Genomic DNA, 23,648 nt, shown 5'->3' with positions numbered 1-23,648 from the left:
TGCAGATAGTTGCATATGAACCCACTACTTTTTCTTCCACTCGCAGTGCTGCTTTTGCCTTCTATTTCATGGTTAGATTTATTTTCTTCGTTTGTGGATTGGGCTGTAGTGAACTCCTGCCCTGTTTGTGGCCCTGCTGCTGGGGCTTTTATTGTTACTGTACAAATGTCCAATGATAATGTCGTTTTTTAAAGTATAAACAAATATATAACTAATATATAGGTCTCATTATATTTCTTTCTGACTGCCCTAAACCTAAACTCTATCCCGAGCTATTTTAATTCTTCATCTGACCATCCTCAAGCCTCATTTTGCTGTTCCCTTGAATTTACAAATTGCTGTAAAGGCAGAGTGATCTTATCGAGATCTGATTCAGATAGTTTAACTTGCCTGAAAGCATGCTGCACCGATTCCCTTGTCACTATTTTATTGCCAGCTTTGATTTCTCTCTCTCCACAGTATCTTCTTCATAGGCGTCAAGAGACTTTCATTTCATTAGTGCTGTCAACAGATACAGTCATAGTTTTAACACTTTTTAATGCATCACAACAATTGCAAGGTAATGGACCAGTATGGGGAAAAAAAATATTTATATGTGCTAATTAGACATATCATTTTTTTCTAACATGTACACCTACAATTATTTTCTTGGAAGTGTAAGCATGGCCATACACAGGCAAACCATTGGTGCCAACATTTTCTTCAGAACTGTTCAGGATTTCATAAATAAAACAACGATAAGTGAGAAAACAGGCTCTGCTCAGCAGAGCTTACAATCTAAGAGATGAGATTCTATGCATTCTGATAGTTGGCATGGAGATAGCATGTGACTCATCACTTGCAATTGCAAGTAGATCTGCCTCTATGTGTCCTTTCAGGGGCGTAACTATAGAGGAAGCAAACCCTGCGGTTGCAGAGGGGCCCAGGAGGGGTAGGGGCCCCATGAGGCCCTAATTCATATACAGTTTCAATAAATATTAGTAAAACAAGTCAACCTCTAGACATTTTGGGGGCCTGAAAAATTATTTGCTGTGGGGTCCAGAAATATTTAGTTACACCACTGTGTCCTTTGTAAATTGTATTTAAAATTTCATAAATAAAACAACCAATAACTGAGAAAAAAAGGCCCTGCTTAGCAGAGCTTACAATCTAAACGATGAGATTCTGTGCAATCTGGTAGTTGGCCTGAGGGGAGCAGGTGACTCACTACTTGCAAATAAGTAGATCTGCCTCTATGTGCCCTTTGTAAATTTTATTTAAGATTTCATAAATAAAACAACCGATAACTGAGAAAAAAAGGCCCTGCTCAGCAGATCTTACAATCTAAAAGATGAGATGCTGTGCAATCTGATAGTTGGTCTGGAGGAAGCAGGTGACTCACCACTTGCAAATACGTAGATTTGGCTCGATGTGCCCTTTGTAAATTGTATTTTTTTATTTGTGTTTTCTCAATTACTTTGATAAAACAAGCAATCTCCTATTGAGTCTCAAGTCATTGTTGTCAGTGGTGATAAGGTTTATATACTGTATTTGTTTTCCTATTTCTTTTTCTAGATTCTGTATTCTTGACATCTGTGCCAACCTTTGCCCTGATTTATTCTATTTGGGTGTATGTAAAGAATGAAACAGGCAGGAGGGAGACAGAGTGGGAGTAGAGACAGGAACAGGCAGGTGCAAGAGTAGAAGCAAGCAGACCAGACTCAGGACAGAAACAGGACTTGGCAGGGCCAAGGCAAGACAGGACTGGAGCAAGAACAAAGCATTGGTACTGTAGCTAGTAAGCTCCCGGGACATCTGACCTATAACTACTCAGTCAACACTCCTTGTCTGGCTTTGGAATGTTATTATTCTGTCTCTCTGTTCACACTGTAATCAGTTGGTTCTGTACTATTGTCACTACAGAGAGCCAGTGGATCCAATAGGGTGTCACTGAATAAATCAGCAGAGCTAATAGGTCTGTAATTTCAAAGCCAGCTAGAGGTGACACTGCACTTATCAGACGAATTACATATAAGTCTATGAGGGGCTACTAGAAACACTTTGTACCTACAATTGTCCCAATATCAACAGCCCTTGTTACTATATACACCAAGTTATAATATACAAAAAGAGTGATACCAGCTTGTCAGGTTCATGTCTTAATAGTGTATCCAGAATACCAGTACTCAACCTGTAAACCAGTTGAAACTTTAACTTTATCTAGAATACAGTGATTTGTAGCACAGGGGTAAGCTAGCAAGTCACTGGAAATCAGTCAGCAAAATCATGGTATACGAAGGACACACAGAGTACTTAGCTTGCAATGTTTGTGCACCATATATGGAGAATGCCGACAGCACTGCAATCCTCACATAGTGATTGTTGAATCATTTTGACAGATAATGATTAACACACCTATATGTAGAATGAAGTTAACGGTGCATCATTTGGTTATCCAGCAGTTGGACAACTGGCAAGTGGGCCATCTTCACAACAAAATTCCATCCCTTAAAGTTATAGTCATGGGAAATTGTTTTTTTTTTTCAAAATGCATAAGTTAATAGTTCTGCTCCAGCAAAAATCTGCACTGAAATCCATTTCTCAAAAAAACAAACAGATTTTTTTATATTTAATTTTGAAATCTGACATGGGGCTAGACATTTTACAACTAAAAACATACACTTACTTGCTGGTTCAGGAATTACATTTTATATCATGAAGTGAATAATTTGCAGTGTAAACAGTGTAATTTAGAAATAAAAATGACATCATAAAAATCACGACAGAATCCCTTTAACTGTTTATTGCCCAGTGTGGCTTTGTCAGGAGTCTACGTTAAAGTAGCGATTAGCTACTAAAATACACCTTTGGAAAATTGTCCCAATATGAACAGTCCATGTCACTAAAAACACCAAATTTTATTTATTTTTACAAATAAAATACATCTTATGTCAGCTTGCAGGAGGGTAAAGAAGCCATTGAGACATGAAGGTCTACTGTGCATGCACTTACTTTTCAGCTGAATTTTTTAAGGAATGCACCAAATCCACTATTTTGGATTTGGCCGAACCCCTGATTCCTACGCGAAAGATTCGGCCGAATACCGAACCAAATCCTAATTTGCTTATGCAAATTAGGTGGGAAGGGGGCAAAAAATTTACTTTGTGACAACCTTGTTTTGTGACAAAAAGTAACACGATTTCCTTGACCTTTTGGTTGGGCAGAAGGATTCGTATGAATCCGAATCCTGCTGAAAAAGGCTGAATCCTGTATTCAGTGCATCCCTAATTTTCATATCAGGTATCTTATTGGCAGAATCATGCCAGCAAATCATATTAATCATATGCGCATGTACAGTATATCATTTGGAAAAATGTTTTATTAGAACAATATGGCCATGCAAGGGGATGTTTAGAAACACTAGAAGCTGAACAATCCTTGGACATGTATAAGCTTACCGCTTTTAACTATGGGTCCGGTTGCTCATGCCCCAGACCTTCAGCATAGGGGAGTAGTTCACTAGGTATTGTAATTACAGGCAGGCATCAATCAGGAATATGTATAAAAGCAGAAAGCCTTATGCGTTTCGTGCCGAGACACTTAATCATAGGCAAGTGGAGGGCCAGTTTGTACTGGTTCAGTGGGCAGCTTCACAGATTGGATCATTTCGAAGAACACGTATAGTATATACATTTTACCAAGCCTAAATGGATCATAAGTTTGCATGTTTTTGGTATTCCCAGATCAACTTTGGTATAATTATTGAATGACTAAATGTGTACAGCTGTTTGTAGTTAAAAGGCTATACAGCAAAACTCAAAAACCCTAATCTTCAAGGCCCGTGATCCCCAACTACTGGCTCTCAAACTACCACTTGGATGTTGCACTCAAAGCAGGTACTTATTTTTGAATTTCTGAATTGAATGCAAGTTTTGTTTGCAAAAAAAAAACAGATGCAATGCAAAATAGTGCCTCCTGTAGGCTTCAAGTCAACATAGGGGCTACCAAAGCCATTATTTTTTGCTTGTGTTGCTCCCCAACTTTTTACAGTTAAATGTGACTCAGGGGTAAAAAAGAGTGGGGGCAGTATATACATGATTTCGATGTGGGCCAAAATGAATGGTAATTATAAAAATCGCCTCTTTATTAGAGATTACGAAAGATCCACTCTGTTCCCTGTCTGTGGTTCAAATGAGTGACGGGCATGTGTCTTAACAGGTTCTTGCCAAAAGCACAGTAGTAGCTCTTCAGTGATACAAGCAAATATAGTATGTAGTTCTCTGCCAGATCTGCCTGCTTACAGAATACACGCATGGTTGATTTTAAGATGCTAAAATAGAAACATTATTAATATTTCATTTTCTGATGTTTCATTATGATGATAAAATAACATTCTCCATCGCAGGCAACATTATTCCATTCAATTATTCCTTTATAAACCAAACCACTTTCAATGTACATAGTAAGGTGTTCCTGAATTTATGTCATTACACTGTTTATTTTGGTGCTTTCCTGAGGTTAAAAAGCATCCAATACAGGAATAAGAAATCACATTGTTTTAAACTTGAATAACAAGTTGCACGTAAACAAAGGTATTTGCCCTGCAGCTGTTGTGCAACTACAATGCCAAATGTTACTCTATCAATAGTCAGTCTATCAATAGTTGCTAGGAGCATGAAAGCCACAGGTTGGCCAATCCATTTCTAAAACCAGACCAAATGCACCAATAGTAAATACTTGATATTTTTTTGATCACTTTCAGTAAGTCAGAATCTTAATATCCACAGCAACAGTTTTTAGAATACATATTTAATCTGACACAATGATATATGGTAGGCATGCCACCAAAGCTATTCACCTTTCTAACCTGTCACTGGAGTTTGAACAGGACACTAATGCATGGGGAAGTCACATTGTACACATACTATGTATACAGTTTATTGAAATACTGAAAAAAATAGTTGGAAAAAAGGAGAAAAATAAGACCTAATTTGATCTACCATGTAATGTCATCAAATATGAACATTCTTGCAAAAGAAGCAGTGTCTTACATATGCTTTATCTTTAGCATGTCATATTGCTTAAAGGAACAGTAACATCAAATAATTAACTTGTTTTAAAGTAAAGTATTATAATTCAGATTCTGTTTGGCCCGCTCTACAGAGTCCGCCCTGATGAGTAGGTCGTCAAGGTATGGTGTGAATGATACCCCCTGTATCCTCAGGACTGCAGCCGTCACAGCCATCAGTTACATGAATACTCTGGGGGCTGAGGTCAGTCTGAACAGTAGTGCCACAAACTGAAAGTGCCGGTTGTTGTAGATGAATCAAAGGTACCGATGGTGAGGTTTCCAGACAGGGACATGGAGGTATGCATCCTTGATGTCTGGGGACAATAGATGCTGCCCCAGTTCCATTCCCCAGATCACGGAGCGCAGAGTCACCATCTTGAACCTTCCTTGAGGTCCAGCAATGGTCTAAAGGATCCGTCCTTTTTCAGGACTATGAAGAGATTTGAGTAATAGCCGTAGAATTTCTATTGCCTTGGTACTGGCAAAATGACCCCTATAGCCCAGAGTGACATTACGCACTCCCGGAATGCTCGGGCCCTGCTTGGTTTGGAGGGACCTATTGACATGAAGAATTTTCTGGGTGGAAGGGATGTGATGTCCACATGGTAGCCTTCTGTGACTATAACTTTCACCCAGGCATCTGAAGTGTGTCGCATCCACATCTCCAGGAATTCTAGAAGCCTCCCCCCTGTGTTCCTGTGACACCAGGGGGCTACCCCGTCATGCTGAAGAGGGTTTGTCGTGGGTGGACTTCCCTTGGGACTTGTTCGGTCTGCAACCTATGCGAGGTTTGTCAGATTGTTTGGAACGAAAAGATGACCTGAATGAGGAACTTGTGCTTTTTGTAGATCTGTTGTTTTAGCCTTGAAAAAACCGTCCCCTCCTGGGAACTGTAGTAGAACGTGACTTGGACTGTGGTAAGAAAGTGCTCTTACCCCGTTGCCTGCAAAACTATCTTTTCCAATTCTACCATGAATAGGCGAAGACCCTTGAATAGAAGTATTGTCAAGGATTTCTTAGAGCTGATGTCGGCTGACCAGTTCTTTAGCCGCAATGTCGGCGTGCTCCTGCCGCTAATGCAGATATGCACGCTATGAGTTGCGCTGTGTCCAGAACAGCTTTGCAGAGGAAGGCACTGGTTTCTGCTATGCAACGGCCCGAGTCAATGAGTTCCGCACGAGGAGTGCCTTCTTGGAGTTCAAATATTAGGGATGTTGCCCATGCTTCTATGGCCCTGCTAACCCATGCCGAAGCTAAGGAAGGGCGTAGGGCCGATCCTGCTGCCGAAAAAAATGGTCTTTAGAGAGCCTTCCAGCCTCTTGTCCATAGGGTCTTTGAAAGGATGCTTCTGAGGCAGGATTTTAAAACTTCCATGACAGCCCTGATGATGCCATCAGTGTCATGGGATGTATCCCTCTCCATCTTCCTTGTCGTCCGATTGAGCCAGCGAGGAGAAAACATCCTCTTTGGAGCCGAGTGTCCGGATACCTCCGGAGAGGGGGTTTGTGAGCAATGGTGTATCACCACATTTGGATAGTATGCGCTTGCGTTTTTACGCCGGCAATTAAATCTGCCAAGGACGGAATATTCTGTAAAGACGCCAGGGATTGGGACAACTGGAGGGCCCACGGAGGTGCCTGTAGAAGGACCTGCTACAGCGTGTAGGGTATATCCTTCATCGTCAGATAATGGGCCTGCTGCAGTACTGGAAGCATGGGAATCCATTTGGCCCCCTCCCCTGGAGAGCAAGAACGGCAGAGACACTCATGCTGGCCGTTGGCAAATTTGGCATGGCATTTGGTGCATGCAAAGGATGTCACCTGTGCCAGAGTTGCTGGGGCTTGTCTCCCCCCTTTGCGAAATAGGGCCCCTGTCCTACCTTCTGCCATGTGCCCGTCTGGGTACCAAGGAGTTATTTCCCCGCAATAAGGTGCTGCTAGTGACTGAAGGTGCGTGCTTCCCTGGTCTCCCTGCTGGAAGAGTGACAGAGGTTCTCTTTGCTGGGGGAGAAGTGTAGGGCGCGCCAATTCAGTCTAGTGACTCTGCAGAGAAGTAGCGCCGAAGTGAAGAGCCGCACATGACGCCGTCATGATGTCACTTGCATGTGCCTGCTCCCCTTTGCAAACAGTATTCGCACCCAAGAAACCCAGAAGTGCGGCATCTCACGAATAACCGCTACATGCAGAAGCAGAGGGGAGAGCACAGGGGAGGATGGCTGCTGTCGAGCCCGCTGCAGGTGCCAGACAGCTTGCAGTAGGAAGGGGAGATGGTCAAGCGATAGCCCCCCCGGGGAGGCTATACTTGCGGGGAAGCAGTACATCTCCAGCCAGATCACCGTGACCACGTGTGGGCAGGTATTTGTCTAGATGGTCTCTCCCCCTAAGTTGACCCCCTGGGTGCCTCAAGTCCAGCGTTGGGAGTTAACTGTAAGAAGGCAGGAATCCCTACTCCATGTCCAGCCCCTGGTGTCAGCACTAACCACTGACAGATGTTTCCTTTAGATGGGTCTCCTAGAGACATGGTGTCCAACCTCCTGTGGACAGGACACTTGAAAAACTGAGTGAACAGGAAAGTGCTTGGGGTAAAGCTGGAATATCCAGACACGCCCCCTTTCTATTTATCCAATCAAGGGTCCTGCCATCGGAGGATGGAGCTTAACCCCACTGGTCTTGTGCATCCCCCGGAGACACCAGAGAAATATGTTTTTCCTTTATTATTGCTTTGTCTTATCTTAACAACAATGTGATAAATTGACTAGCTAAAACTTCCAGTTCCTTTACATTAGTCAAATATTCAAACAATTGTTTTGATTTATTATGCCTTTAAATATTAATTTTAGTCAACGTGTCTAGGATCTTGTTATAAAGGGGTGCACACTATCTAGTAGCTACAAATCACCGCAGAGTCTTGGACTCTGCAGTGCTCTTGGAAAGAGACACAAAGAGACACACATGGAGATTCATCGCCCAAAGAGGCGATTTGTCGCCGGGTGACCAATCTCCCAGAAGTGCCAAAAGCAGTTACTTCTTTTTCAGGATTGGCTTTATAGTTATTTAACGCCAATTACTAAAAATTAATTCAATGATATTTAGGCCAATGACACTGGCAGTTTTGCTAGCCCTAATACTTTGATGCAAAAATAGGGATATGCAAAACACACTTCGCTCCCTACAGGAAGCAGGTATAGTTGGCAAACATGAAACTCCATATACCTAACACTAGCTGCTTATCTCAGAAAGGTAGAATGTTCTATTACCGCACACCTCCTTCCACTTTTCTGCGTGGTGGTGCTGGTCCTCCGTTGACCTAGCCCGGTCTCCTTACTGCTTTGTAATTTCAAAAAACGGTCCGCACACACCAATATTGCAGTCGGGGATTGTGCCCCTTTTATTAATGCCACCAACAATCATTGTTGGTGGCATTAATAAAAGGGGCACAATCCCCGACTGCAATATTGGTGTGTGCGGACCGTTTTTTGAAATTATCTCAGAAAGGCCCATGAAAAACAGTGTGCCATGAACCATAAAGGAATGTCTAAAAAGAGACTATACTATTTGAAGTGCAATATTTTATATACTGAACTTACTGTCCAAGCCTTAAGTTTCAACAGCCCTAGAAGAGATATGACCCATGCCTGCCAAGCTGTCTACAAGAGCACCCCCAATGGTAATGCACATGCTCAATGTGCTCTGGGCAGCTATTAACAGCAGTTGAGCTTTAGCATTTCCTTTAAAACTAGAAATATCAATTGCTACTTATAGCATTCTGCTAAGGATTTCCGTACTGAAAATTAGGGATGCACCGAATCCAGGATTCAGCCTTTTTCAGATGGATTCGGCCAAATCCTTCTGCCCAGCTGAACCGAATCCTAATTTGCATGTGCAAATTAGGATTTCGGTATTCGGCCAAATCTTTTGCAAAGGATTCGGGGGTTCGGCCGAATCCAAAATAGTGGATTCGGTGCATCCCTACTGAAAATGGCAAAAAGTAACCATTGCTGTACAAAATCTCTATACAATTGATGCATATTCTACACGTGAATGTACAATTAATACCCACAAAGATGCTTGAAGTACATCACTAAATGTATCAAGCATAAAAAAGGAAAGGCACAAAACTTTTACCCTTTTTTTTTTTTTCACGACTAACACGCAATGTTTGGAAAAAAAGTCATTGTATTGCTCATTTAGGTTCACACAGTATTGTAAAATTGCTTGATGCTTTATACTTTGATTTGCAGCAAACTATGCAGAAGAAAAAAATAACTAGCTTTCTGAAGGGAATTGAAAAATCCCTTATTGCAAGAATCTGAGCTATAAATACAAGATTACAGTTACATAACATCCTAAGTGTACAGTCTAAAATGCCAGGCTTTTAAGCAATGTATCAAACATTTTCTACATAATTAAATCAATATATTTCCCCTTCAATTTTTAACACAATAAACTAGCTGAATTCCAACCCTCCAATCATAATACAATTGCATTTACATAATCTTGTCTGCGAGAGAAGGAAAACGCTTCACATTGAATTAAAACTGCTTCCCCAAACTCCAAAAAGAATCTTACAATAACATGAAAAGCAGTTCACATTAAAAAATAGCACTACAAAAAGTGTTCCACTCAATTCTGTTAATAAGAAGTCACCCATTATGGCACACATTCCTCTTATAGCTGTCCAGAATAATGAATGGAATTCAGGTGTCCAAATGTACCATCTTTATTAATGTACAAAAAAGATTGAAGTGCGGTGATATTTTCAGACAGTATTGGACAAATGGCAGTTTTTCTTAATCCTCGAGTTGTTAAAAATATAAACTGTAATTCAACCCCCCTTCAAAAAAAAAATTTAAAAATCAGTTTTCAGTCTTGTTTGATTCTGTGATGCCAAGAAGCAATTTAGAAAATGACATTCCTTCATTTGTTTCCATAGCTTGATAGACTAAAAAGCAAAAGACAACCAAGATGAGAAACATCAAAATCTTTATCCACACAGGTAACGATCGTCCAGGTTTCACTTTTTCCGACTTCACCTCCACTGCTGGTGTGTACTTTGAAACATTTGAAACATATTTTGATGTATAGGTTTCATTTATTTTTAAATCTGTGGCATTTAATGGTCGCCCAGCGGCTCCTCTTATTGGCCTGCGACAGCTGGCACTAGACAAGAAAAATTTGAGAAAACAGTCAGTTTAATAGTTTGTGAATCACTTAAAACCAACACAATAGTATGTAAATATATGTAATCATTCAAGAACATGTTTTACTGAGGCATAAACTATTCTAAAAACATACAATACTTCATCCTAGTTGGGTAAAATTGTTGGCCAATTGGAAGTCACAAAATGGCTACTGTTTATATGTACTTCTAAAACAACAACATATGCCTCAGTGTTGTACAATAAATGGGCATACAGGTAAGGGACCTGTTATCCAGAATGCTCTGGACCTGGATTTTCCAGAAAGGGATCTTTCCATAATTTGGATCTTCATACCTTAAGGGTACTTAATAGTAATTTAAACATTACATAACCCCAAAAAGGCTGGTTTTGCTTCTTAATTAATTATAGTTTGGAATCAAGTACAAGGACTTGCTATTATTACAGAGAACAAAAAGAGTTTTTAAAAATTTGGATTATTTGGATAAAATGGGAGTCTATGGGAGATGGCTTTTTTGTGACCCAGTCTTTCAGTGCTGTTCATAGTAAGGGGTGTAGTAGTAGGTTTCAGTAACAAGAAATGCCAGCAAAATATGACTGAAGGGTTCACTGGTGACACTCTGCTTGTTAAGTAAATATCATATAGTTCTAACTTACATGTTGATTGTTAGAATGAAGATGCAGGGAAGCCTCTTGGAAAATTTACAGAGGAGCATCACTGCTCTGTTACATTTTTGAATATTATGGTACATTCTAGAATCCTAGTATCCTATCCTTTTAGAAGAATCATAGAAAATGCATTTGTGTTACTGTATCAGTAAACATTACTATAGCAACCTGATTCCGGTTGGAGTTGAAAATTCAGTTGGAAACATTTCTTTAAGAATATCTCTTTCAGTTCTTCTCTCCTCAAAAGTCTTTTCGACAATCTAAAGAGAATTGAAAAAAAAAATTGTTAAAATGCAAACCTTATGAAATCAAGAAAGACCACAGATTCACCAAATAAGAAAGTGGCTAGATAAGAAGTTTCACCATGTGCACAAAAAAAAAAAATCTCTTTCCTGCTTTTTTACAGGTGTTACAAACTTCGTTATTTTCAACTGCTTTGTCTTTTTTGGGGTTTCCAAAGAGTCTTCAATGATGTGTTTCGTTTCCTTCAATATGAAGAAAATCTTTAGCATCCATATATTGCCAGACCACAGGGAAAAATAAAAAGGGGAGGGGGCAAATTTAAGCCATCACCTCTATCAAAGCTGTGTTTAGAAGATCAGTGGGGTTTGTAAAACCAATACTATGAACATCAATCAACCTGATTTGAGAAGAACCTGAGTCCGTTTCACGTGTTAAGTTCAAATGCTGCAACAGTATAAACACATGTTAAAATAAAACAGCACCTGCTCATTTACACAGTTAAAATATTACAATTTGAATATTTAGCTTTTAAAATAACGACATTCAATTTTGCAAAATTAAAATCACCCGATAAATGAAACCACAATCCAAAGGGAAGTTTACAATAAATAAAAGGCACTTTAAAGCTTGCAGTGCTAAAATATTTTGTTAGAAAGCAGTTTCATAAATGTAAATGACCTTATAATGCTTAATTGCTATTAGGAACAAAAAAAAAAAAAAATCTAAACTTAGAAGTATTTACTTTTTCACTGATCAGGGGTTTCTTGGAGGTCCTTCTTGTCAGTTCTGAGAATTCGCTGACTGACAGCAATGTCTCTGCATGCTTCAAACTTTCAGGCACCTGATTAACAACCTTACGAGATTCAAAATGCTCATTTTCAGCATAAGTCTACATAAAAGAAAAAAAAATTGTTAAGATCTTTGGAGGGAAGTATGTATCCTCCAGCTCAACAGAACATTGTAGATGCATTTAAAATGATCGAATTACACAGCTTTAGCAACAAAAAAAAAATGTCAATTAGTAAAACAGTGTTTATGGTTAGCTACAAAATTAAAAAATATTTACTAAAATCTGGTTGCTTGCAGGTTCTACTACCGATTCAGATATAGGAGGGACCTCTGCAATATCTGCATCATCAAAAGGAACTGGATCTGGAGCAACCACCTGTTAATTAAAAAAAAAAAAAATGGAAGCAAGTATTAACTAGCACCAGGTCACTTATACCATCCCCATGGCCAGCGACTTCAGTGTAATAATTGTCATCACCTTTTTTCTTGGGGTTCGCCGGGTTACTTTTGCCAACTCCTTATAAACAGTCTGCACAGGTCCACTTTTTGCAGGTCCAGATGTCCATGCTGCCTCAGTAACCACATCTTCAGACACAGTCTAATTAAGTATTAAATATAAATTAAATAAACCCTGTACTCAACAAAAACTTCAGTGGCCACAACAGTTTGGCACATGCAGAGGTGAAAGACCAAAAAATAAACACCTAAGCCCATAAAAGTGCTCAATGACGTCTATCATGAAATAGCAAATCAGTGAAAGTGCTTCAGAAGAACAGCTTTCAAAGCAACCAATAAATAGAAAGGTCAATAAAAGAAAAAAAAAAAAAATATATATATATATATATATATATTTTTTTTTTAAATATGGCAATTTAGTGACTCAAGCCGTTTAGAAAATCATGCAATTATATACATATATTTTTTACAACATAATCTGTAGATAGGTCTTCAACATCATCAAGGGTAAACCCCTTAGGAGGAGATCTGTTACTTCGCTTGACATTTAACTCTGGTATGAGATCAGTATCTTCTTCTGCCTAAATACAAGAAAGCCAATTCTGCACATGTTAAAGAAAACCTGGATTAGTTCTATTTTTGTATTACCATTCTAACATTCAAAAGTAAGAAAATACTAAATAATCAAAAGAATCTTAAACATAGCAGCCATACGGGATAACATCAAAGAACTGTACTATTAGAATTGATCAGTGTGTTAAATCGAACTCTTGCCTAGATGCGCAGAAAGATGTTCCTCCCCTGAACATGCTGCAAAACTAAATCTTTAACGTTTAATGAGCACAGGCCTGTGATCGGCTGATTCTTGCCCTGTATTCATGCATAAGCTGAAAATCAGCCCCAAATGGCACTATCCTTAGCATTGCTTTTATTCATAAATACATTTTAGCACAACCCCTAACTAAATATTTAATTGATTGGGGTTTCTGTTGCTATGAGGAGCGTGCAGCAGAAATTTAAACATTTCATGGTGAAATCCTTGCAAAATATCAGTGCTAAGGGAAAATAAGGTCTTGAGCTGTATTAAAAGTGGCATTGATTCACGGCAGGAAGTTGTCATTCTTCCACTGTATAGAGCACTTGTAAGGCCCCATCTAGAATATGTCATACAGTTTTGGCCCCCATCAGTCAAACAGGACATTATTGTATTACAGTGGGTACAGAAAAGGGCAACAAAGCTGGTAAAAATGTATGGAAAATCTTAGCTATGAGGAAAGACTGGCCAATTTATGTTCACGCTGGAGAAGAGGCACTTAAGGAGTGATATAATATATCTATAAATATATACGGTGGTCATATAATAATCTCTCTAATGCTTTATTTATCCAGTAGGTCTTTCCAGCTGACACGAGGTCACCCATTCCCATTATAAGAAAAGAGGTTCCACCTAAATATTCAGAAGGGTTTTTTTTTTTTTTTTACAGTGAGAGCTGTGAAGATGTGGAATTCTCTCCCTGAATCAGTTGTACAGGCTGATACATTAGATAGCTTTAAGAAGGGGTTGGATGGCTTTTTACCAAGTGAAGGAATACAGGGTTATGGGAGATAGCTCATAGTACAATTTGATCCAGGGAGTAGTCCGATTTTGGAGTCAGGAAGGATTTTTTCAGGCTTCAGATGGGGTTTTTGCCTTCCTCTGGATCAACTGGCAGTTAGGCGGGATATAAAGCGTTAAAATAATGAACTTGATGGACGAGTGTCTTTTTTCAACCTAACTTACTATTACTAGGTTACCTTGTAACAGGTTGCCTACACAAATAAATAGGAGACCTAATTGATGAGTTTAAACAGACAGAAGAAGTGCCATGTAAAGAACACGATTCCTAATATGATAGCTTACGAATGTGTATATAAATAAATGGAGCACTTGTGGGACTTCATAAATGGCAACAAAAATAAAAAAAGGTTTATACAACTGACATTTTTAACCTTTCACAAGACAAGAAAGGTTGCCAAGCATTGCACTGAATAAACACCTATTTTAACTACTAATAAAGTTACATTTCATCGTAGCAGAAGGGACATCATGTGACTTATATGAAGTGCTTAAGATATACAACTTTTCCAAAAGTTCAATGAAGATGATTACTTATGAAAGGATACATACCCCATGATTTATATGGGATACAGTGAAACAAAACACAAAAATCATTAACAAGACCTCAAACGAAGAGAAAACAAAACCACAAGAAAATATGATGTAGATGGTGCTTTAAACAGACTATTTCAAAGGCAGGGCCAGCATTTTCATTTGACCTATTGTTACGATCTGGAGGAACTCAAACATACCTCAGTCTTTTCGGTCCGTCTGTTACGCATTACTTGTGTCTTTGATTTTCCCCTCAGTGGTTCTCGCTTTTCAAACGTCAACTCTATTTTAGCCTCTGAAAACAAGCAAACAGCATTACCTTATCTCACATTTACAAAATAGTGAAAATATTGTGGATTTAAAACAGGCAGGCTTCCAGTCTCGCTATACTGTTCTTTAAAATCGTGACGTAAAAGGGGTTTGAATATATAGATTTTACATTAATGAAAACACTCATGCAGTTTACATTCCTTAGGTAAACATCTTGAGGTATATACATTTTGTTTTAAGGTTACATTTTAGTTACTTTTTTTTTGCTCAACTTTTTTAGAGCTATCCCCTATTTAACTATATGTCTTATATTATTCTTACAAATAGCACTCTAAAGGACACTAGCCAAATAGAATAAAAAATAAGCGGTGGGGAGGAGGAGTCAGGGGCTGGAAGTTATTGCCCTAAGGCAGGGATCCCCAACCTTCTGAACCCGTGAGCAACATTCAGAAGTAAAAGGGTCCGGGAGCAACACAAGCATGAAAAATGTTCTTGGGGTGCCAAATTAGTGCTGTGATTGGCCATTTGGTAGCCCCTATGTGGATTGTCAATTTACATTGAGGCTTTGTTTGGCAGTGCACCTGGTTTTTATACAACCAAAACTTGCCTCCAAGCCTGGAAATCAAAAATAAGCTCCTGCTTTGAGGTCACTGGGAGCAACATCCAAGGGGTTGGAAAGCAACATGTTGCTCACAAGCTACTGGTTGGGGATCCCTGCCATTGGGAAAGTACTATCCACAAACCACTGCCACAATGACAACTTCAGGGGCCCAGAACCACCCCAGTTAATTTTTGTTATAATGCTATGGTGGCAGTCACAGTGGCAAAAACTTCCAATAGTGGCATGTCTGCGGAGTATCAAGGACATTGCAGATAGCTCCCCAAATGTGATTTTTCAGGTTCCAATTTATGCTGCCAAAAGGGTTGTCCCAAGTTAATATAAATATTTCCAGAATTTGCACCCATACACATTTTAAATAAAAATATATTTTTTTAGTATACATAGAAAACTATGAAACACTGCTGTGAACATAAATATAACGTGTGTACAAGGTAGCATATTTTATTCACTATATACACTCCACCTTACCTTCTTCTTTATCACTGTAATGCTCAGAATCTGTGTTTCCATTTTGCTTGTTGTCTGCTTTTGAAGAATCAGCTGGAGGAGCAGAAGACTCCAGACCTTGTTCCCTTAGTTTAAGAAGTCTTTGCTCATACAATTTCCTAGTATTACCTAAATGAGAATATTAAGAATATATTACTTCATTATAGTACACAAAGGGGTAGCTCACCAGGAATAACAACTTTCAATTGCTTTTCATTTGGCAGGTTTTTTTTTTTCTTTTTAGATTTGAGCTTGTATCCCAGGAGCAGCTCTGTAAGGGGCATGTCAATTCTCTAAACTACAGGTATTGGACCGGTTATCCAGAATTCTTGGGACCTGGGGTTTTCCGGATAACGGATCTTTCTATAATTTGGATCTTCCTGCCTTAAGAAAATAAATTTAAACGTTAAATAAACCCAATAGGCTGATTTATAATAATAAGGATTAATTATATCTTAGTTTGGATCAAGTTCAAGGTATTGTTTTATTAATACAGAGAAAAAGGAAATTTAGATAAAAAGGAGTCTATGGTAAACAGCATTTCTGTAATCCAAAGCTTTCTGGATAACGGATGCCATCCCTGTACTAGAATTTCATTTATGAACAGCAGCAACTACAGCCCCTATTGCAAAAGCTCCCTGAACAGTTTAAAAGCTATGTTAATCATAACTGCAATAATAAGGACTTGTGCCAAAAATACGTCTCGACTGGTATAATCAAAATTATTGAGACAATTATTGAGAAACTGTGAAGGAATTAGGCATGGAGTAGCTTCAATCTCCATGTTTTGCAAAAACAAGTCAAAATGTTCACCACAAACTCTATTAATTGAACTTCAGTTGAACCCTTTAAGAAGGCTTTCTTCCACTGCATTCCTTGCTTGTAACCCGAACCATGAGGATTTTGGAAAGATTTGATAACATTAAAAGTTACTGTAGATATTTAAAGAGAAATATAGTTAGTACTAGATAAATGACATTTTAAAAAAAAAACCTACTTAATATTGGGCCTGGTTTCATTCCATATTTAAGGAGTTCTTCTTTAAGAGCCTCATTGCTGAGTTCCGTAACATCTGGGTCATCTTTTTCTTCTGCTCTAGGTTTGTCGGTCTTCTTTGTCGCTTTCTGGGGAAAAACAATTAATACAAATTTATTGTTTGCTACTCCATGCAATATTAGGACCCCCCCCCATTATAATTTAATAAACAAACTTGTCAGGAAAAGCAAATAAAGTACACCCACCATTCATTGCTGACAAAATGAAGCTTAAGATTTTCAGAAAATGTCTGGAAATCAGAGGGACTTCAGGTACCAGAATTCATCACTTAAAATGGAACAAGCTGAGGTAAGGGTTGCATAATGAGCCCAAGGGAAGGGGGTTAGGAAATTGTTTTGATGAGCCGGTGTAATACAAATTCCCGGATGTCTGAACTGAATGATGTCATGTGTCTTTTTTTTACCTAAATGATGTCATGTAATTTTTTTTTTTTTTTACCTTTAAGCCATCCACAGGCATTCCCAGCAGCATTGCAGTAAATTAAATAAAGGGTATTTGATTTTGTTTTGTCTCATGGGACACATACATGGAACCAGAGTGCATCTACAATACCTGCCATAAAGCAAAGATTCTGTGGTATGACAATTGTTAAATGTGTACCAGCAAATAGATTTTCTCCATTTAAGTAAAATAGTGCATATAAAACTTAGTTTACACAACTATACAACTTTTTTTGCAGAAACACTGAATTCTGGAACAGCAACATATGTTCAGGGCTCATTTAGACTGTTAAACACATCTTCTGTTCCAACACTAAACTGGAGTGAATATGCCCTACACATAACGACTACACACTGTTGCAGTTTGTGAATTAGCTCCCGCACATAGATAGACAATTGCATCAGTTCCCTTAGTCTAATCTCCAATCAAACCATATCCTCTTGATAGTTTTTTGTTAAGAAGGTTTCAAGGGATATGGCAAGGGCTTGACCCCCCCAATGCTTTAAATACCCACTGAGTGGAAATGTGTACACCATGTTTGCCGAAAGCATGCAATAGCTCATTTACAGCAATAATCACCGTCTACAAGTTGCACTTTCCATTGCTGTTAGCGAGAAGCTACCAATCAATAAAAACTCATGAAGTACCATCATCTTCAGCAAGGGAATACTTTCAACATTTTATATAGCCATTGATAGAATTGGGTGCATGTCATTCGCTTCATGATCACTGCTATTAAGAATTACGTAGATTGTGTAGCTAGCATAAACCAATGCTAAGGCAAGGGGCACATAACGAGAGAAAAGGCCAATCTGCTGCCATCCACACTGGGCTCTTAATGCACCAGCCCATTAATGCAGATTTTTTTTTTTTAAAAAGTATGCATTTTACCATCAAAGTCCACTTTGTGTGTGGGGACAGTCTGTTGCAAGCCTGATACATAGTGCATTTAGATCAGGCAGAGAAAATGAATTGTCCATCCCAATCTTAGCAGATAAGGGAACTGGAGAGGCTTTCACTGAAAGTCAGTGAAGTTCTTCAATAAATCAACACTGAATTTCATTGAATCACTCTCCAGTCTCTTCTTACTACATATGTTACAGATGTGAAGGTGGCTATTCCATTATCTGCTGGACAGCCTGATAAAAAGTATGAGACTAATGGAGGATTAGTTGGATAGTTTTACATAATTTAGCCCCAAAAATGAAATAAGCACACAATTTACAGGAAACCAGGCAGCACTGAGCTACATAGGAACATTACCTTAATCTCTTTACATCTAAACCACCACAAAAGATAGGTATACATTATTTTTAGGAATAGTGTTCTATGAAAATCCTTTCATAATTTGACAACTACTTTCCATCCCGATAGAAAATGTACTTTACCTGCAACCGCCAACATGTAAAACCAAGCAAAGCAAGTGTACGAAACATTATTTCAGTTCAAGTGCTGCATTAAAGTTACATTGTGACTACAGTATACCAAATGTTGAGGAAATACCACAAAGCATCAGCTTTCTGATCTATAACAAATGTATGATATTACCGTTTAAGGGTAGGGACACATTGGGCGATTTGGGGAGATTTAGTCGCCTGGCGACTAATCGCCGCGACTTTCCACGACCAATCTTCCCCGAATGCCTCCCCTCACTCTGCGCCTGGATAAAATGAAAAATCGCCTGCGCTAATCACACGCGGCGATTTGTTTTCCGAAGTCGCCCGAAGTTTCCTCGTGAGGCAACTTCGGGCGATTTCGGAAAACGAATCGCCGTGTGTGATTAGCGCTGGCGACTTTTCATTTTATCCAGGCGCAGAGTGAGGGGAGGCATTCGGGGAGAAAAGTCGCTGCGATTAGTCGCCAGGTGACTAAATCTCCCCAAATCGCCCAGTGTGTCCCTACCCTAACAGCTTTTCAGCACTGAGAAAAGACATTATGAATTCCAATAGGAATCTGCAAATGTGTGTACCAAGCAGTTATGAGCCTGACAAGTTTCTAATCTGTAAATTCACGTGATGACCGGTACTTGTTCCATATGCTAACAGAGAAAACAAGTGAGGTCTAAAAATAGGATACCTGAATATTGTAAGCATGCAAATTCTGAAATACTAAAATATATAATGGATTAATGAAACTTTACAAATTGCCTCACTTTGCTTGCCATGGACGGTAAACCCCTGAACACTGGCTCTCCCTCCTGTAGCCAATGATTGCTTTAAACATAAGAAAGAAAATGTAATTCTGAGCAACATGTACGACAACAATTTTCAGTGATTTTTCTTTTTTTCTTTAATGTCATTTTTGTTGAAAGCAGTCAGGCGATTTATATTCTTATAATCTACAGTCTGGTCATTTCCCTATGGGACCAGACTGTAAATTATATCCTTATAAAACACAAAAGCCATGAATAGCTTGTAAATTATATCCTTATAAACGGTGAGTTCTGATGTAATTTCTGTCACATGACTCATTGAAATTTGTGTATTATAATAAATAAAGTACCCCCAGTTGTAAAATATGAGGATATTAAAAAAGTTACCTCGGAGTTCCATGACCTGTATAAAAACACTCGGCCTTCGGCCTCATACTTTTATATGGTCATGAAACTCCTCGGTAACTTATAATAATATCCTTACATTTTACAAGAGCGGTACTTTATTCACTATATAAATGGCGCGTTCTGACATCAGAACGCGCTGTTTATAACAGAGGCCCCCAGGCTGACGAATTTGACGCCGCGCATCAGAAACGGATGAAAACGGATCAGAAATTTTGATGCCGACCCCTCACAAAATGTAGATTATAATGCATAATGTATCCCCTACTAGAAATTTATAAAGATATCATATGTGACCTGTATAAAATAACTCCTCTGTGAATTAAAATATCTTTATAAATCCCAGTAGGGGGTACATTATCCACTATATAATACACAAAAGCTTATCTTGTAAATTACATCCTTATAAACGGTGAGTTCTGATGTCATCAGTTATAAACGGTGAGTTCGGATGTCATTTCTGTCACATGACTCACTGAAATTTGTGTATTAGAATTAGGGATGCACCGAATCCACTATTTTGGATTCGGGCCGAATCCCCGGTGAAAGATTCGGCCGAATACCGAACCGAATAGGGCAGAAAAGGAAAAAGTGGAAAAAAATCTTTTGTGACGAAAAGTCACGTGATTTCCCCGCCCGCCCCTAGTTTACATATGCAAATTAGGATTCGGTTCGGCCAGGCACAAGGATTCCGCCGAATCCTGCGCAAAGCGGCCGAATCCTGGATTCGTGCATCCCTAATTAGAATAATTAAAGTACCCCCAGTTGCAAAATATGAGGATATTAGAAGTTACCTTTGGCCTAGTGTTTTTATATGGCCATGAAACTCCTCGGTTACTTATAAAATCCTTATGTATTACAATAAGGGGTACTTTATTCACTAGATCACTCCGGTTTCTGCCTCCTGAAACAATGTAGCATACTTAACACATCTGCAGAACTAATTTTGGCTACACTGTTTCAACAAAGAGACAAACAAACAGCTTCCAACTTGCAAATACATTTAACAGGATTGTTGGAGAGTGTACACTGTCGCTGCAGAAAAAGGGAAGCTGTTGAAATTGACTCAAGACGGCTGGACATTATTTTGAAATGACTTCATAGGAAGCTTGTGGCATATAAACTGCCAGGGTGAAAAAAAAAGCGGGAACAATAAGGGTTGATGTGGCCACTAAGAGGCGCTGTATCAGGGCAGGAGACTGGGGATAGGATCTAGTGATATTTATTAGCTCGTTTGTAAACTAAACAGCATCACCGGCAATAGAATAAAATGTGTCCTCTCACTCGCCTGTAACAGAACCCCCAAAAGCACAGTCCTTCCTCCCCTATTGGCTCTAATAAGACGACCATGTCTGACTATGAACGATGGGATTAGCGCGCAGAGACATCTGACAGAAGGCAGACTCGTGTTTCCAGCTAACAAAACTGTAAAGATCATCGCCATTCAGGTGCCACGATGCAGCCATTGCGCGTCTGTCCCGCCTAGGGCCCTGCTTAGGGGCAGCCAGTGATAGAGTTCCCCATCAGGAGCCAGAGCGGTCACATAATAATCGCACGCTTACCCTTCCCGGTGGGCGGCCTCGGCCTCTCATAGGGGTGGCCTCTCTCTCCTCGTCGCTGGAGAAGTCTGGGGTGGCGCGGTTCTGGGAGGTGAGGTGCTGGAGGTAGAGTTGCACATACACATCTTTCCGCTGCTCCCCACTCGGCAAAGTCACGTTGTTCGCAACCAACTCGCTCTTGAGCTTTTCTTTAGTAAGTACCGACGGGTCTTGCAGAAACTCGGGCATGGTGCTGCGCAATGCTGAAGCCAAAGCCCCTCTCACGGCAAGCGCAAAACAATGAGAGAACCTTCCAATGAGTTAAACAGGAGGGGGGGGGACAAAACGGAAACAGAGCGCTCAGTAGCAACGGTCGCACTACATTCGACGATGCAGTGCAACAAAGCGCGCTTCCATTGGCTGGCGGGCAAACCAAAAGGACAAATCATTGGCTGTGGGCTTTCTTTAAAAAACAATCGACAGCGCGGCCTTTCACAACACAGTGAGGGCCCGCCTTTGTGTAAATGGTCCAGCTCTGCTGGTGACTCGTCTCAGCGCAATTCAAGCTCCTAAGAAGCTAGTGGTTTATCATCAGCAAAACGACAGTGCCATGCTCAATAATAGTTATACGTTTACATTTATAGATTAGAAACAGGGAGCCGTTTAATTAAAGGGCAGTAGGAACATTGTGTTTTACATTGTTTCAGGTTTAACCATGGGGGAGAAACAGACCAATGCGGCTGCTCAATCGAAAAGTGGAAAAAACAAAGTTTAAGGAATACATATTTCGCAGCATATTTATCAAAATGTGAGATTACAGATTCCCCATAGAAAATCACTTTCTATTCATTCCTGTGGGATTTTTTGTGTATTTACAAATGGGTGAACGTTCACCCTTTGATTAATATGTTTTTAAAGGAGAAATAAATCCTTAAAAAAAACATCCCCCCTACCCTACCTAGACCGCCCCCCCAGCCTAGCTGCCCCCCCTGGGCAAATGCTGTAACTCTTTACTTACCCGTCCGTGCAGATTCTGTCCAGCGAAGTTCATGGGAGCCATCTTCAGCCACTTTGGTAATCTTCGGAATGAGACCGGTGCCTCAGTAATTCTTATGTGTTTTGGCGCATGCTCAGTTGTCGCGAAACAAAAAATGTCTCCCAGCTGCTCATGCACCCGCTTCGCCGGTTTCATTTTGAAGATTACCGAAAAGAAGATGATGGCTGTCGTGAACCCCGCTGGACAAAATCTGCACGGAGGGGTAAGTATGGAGTTAGGGACATTTGCCCAGGGGGGGGGCAGCTAGGCTGGGGAGAGGAGGGGGGCCTACGTAGGATAGGAGGGGGGGTAGGGTTTTTTTTTAATTAAGGGTTTGTTTCTCCTTTAAAAATCTGACAGCAACAAATAGAACATGGGTGAGGTTTCATTGGTAAACGCTAATCTCACTTTTTTTTATAAATCTGCCTCTAAATGCTAAATTCTAGGTAACTTTCCATTATACATAATCTCACAAATATTCAATCATTTTAAAGTTACAGTGAAACCTTGATTTTTAAAGTTACAGTGAAACCTTGATTTTAAGTCCCCTGATTTTAAGTTTCCCCGCATTTTCCATTTTTTAATTTTTTTTTGTGGTCCCACCAACTTATATGCATTTCAATGGGTGCATTTCGCTGATTTTAAATAATGTTTTCCTGGATTTTACATCATAATTTTGTCCTGCTTTTTTTCTTGAATATTATTTGTGAAATAAAGAGGCTTAAAATACTAACCTGATGTATATTTTGGTACAGCCTGTAAATGCAGAAGTTAAAGAAACAGGGCTGACCGGCACTCAAACGGATCCACAAGACCAGAGATACATTTATTAGTAGAAAAATTAAAAGTTATGCCTCCATCTCCATCCACCCTACGCGTTTCACACCCTTCAGGGTGCTTAATCATGAGTCAGCCCTGTTTCTTTATCTTCTGCTATACCACTCCCCGAAGCTGGGGGTCTGGGGCTGGTGCACCCTGACCACTTTCACTGTTTGGTGAGTAACTTTACAACCAATTCTGGAGCACCTTGTCATCCTCTAACCATTTGAACAGCCTGTAAATGGTCAATTCCAATTAATCTGCCCTTATACAGTCCTGCACCAATCACTTGCTTTAGGTTGTGTATGT

The 23,648-nt window shown here is 39.6% G+C and overlaps 1 protein-coding gene across 7 annotated transcripts; it reads right to left on the bottom strand.

Moving 5' to 3' along the window:
* Window positions 1-9,207: 9,207 nt before the first annotated feature.
* tmpo.L (thymopoietin L homeolog) lies at window positions 9,208-21,911 on the bottom strand. Of its 7 annotated transcripts, none has more exon segments than NM_001086208.3 (12): window positions 9,208-10,209; window positions 11,046-11,137; window positions 11,270-11,362; window positions 11,451-11,564; window positions 11,863-12,009; window positions 12,187-12,285; window positions 12,388-12,507; window positions 12,836-12,946; window positions 14,715-14,809; window positions 15,875-16,021; window positions 16,890-17,016; window positions 21,509-21,911. In NM_001086208.3, coding segments are annotated over 12 exon segments (1,674 nt in total). In that variant the 5' UTR covers window positions 21,734-21,911; the 3' UTR covers window positions 9,208-9,905.
* Between the last annotated feature and the right edge of the window lie 1,737 nt (window positions 21,912-23,648).

The sequence above is a fragment of the Xenopus laevis genome, chromosome 3L (assembly GCF_017654675.1).
Source record: "Xenopus laevis strain J_2021 chromosome 3L, Xenopus_laevis_v10.1, whole genome shotgun sequence".
In the NCBI taxonomy this organism is placed as follows: domain Eukaryota; kingdom Metazoa; phylum Chordata; class Amphibia; order Anura; family Pipidae; genus Xenopus; species Xenopus laevis.
Note: the sequence above shows the minus strand (reverse complement) of the source record. Positions and strands in the feature narration are given on the sequence as shown.

Excerpts from the sequence above, each read along its gene's own strand:
- tmpo.L (XM_041584924.1), bottom strand. The coding sequence starts at position 21,733 with ATGCCCGAGTTTCTGCAAGACCCGTCGGTACTTACTAAAGAAAAGCTC. Across the intron at positions 11,565-11,862 it reads AACCCCTGATCAGTGAAAAA|CATTTGAACTTAACACGTGA; the intron begins GTAAATACTTCT and ends ATACTGTTGCAG. Across the intron at positions 11,363-11,450 it reads TAAACACAGCTTTGATAGAG|GAAACGAAACACATCATTGA; the intron begins GTGATGGCTTAA and ends TTCATATTGAAG.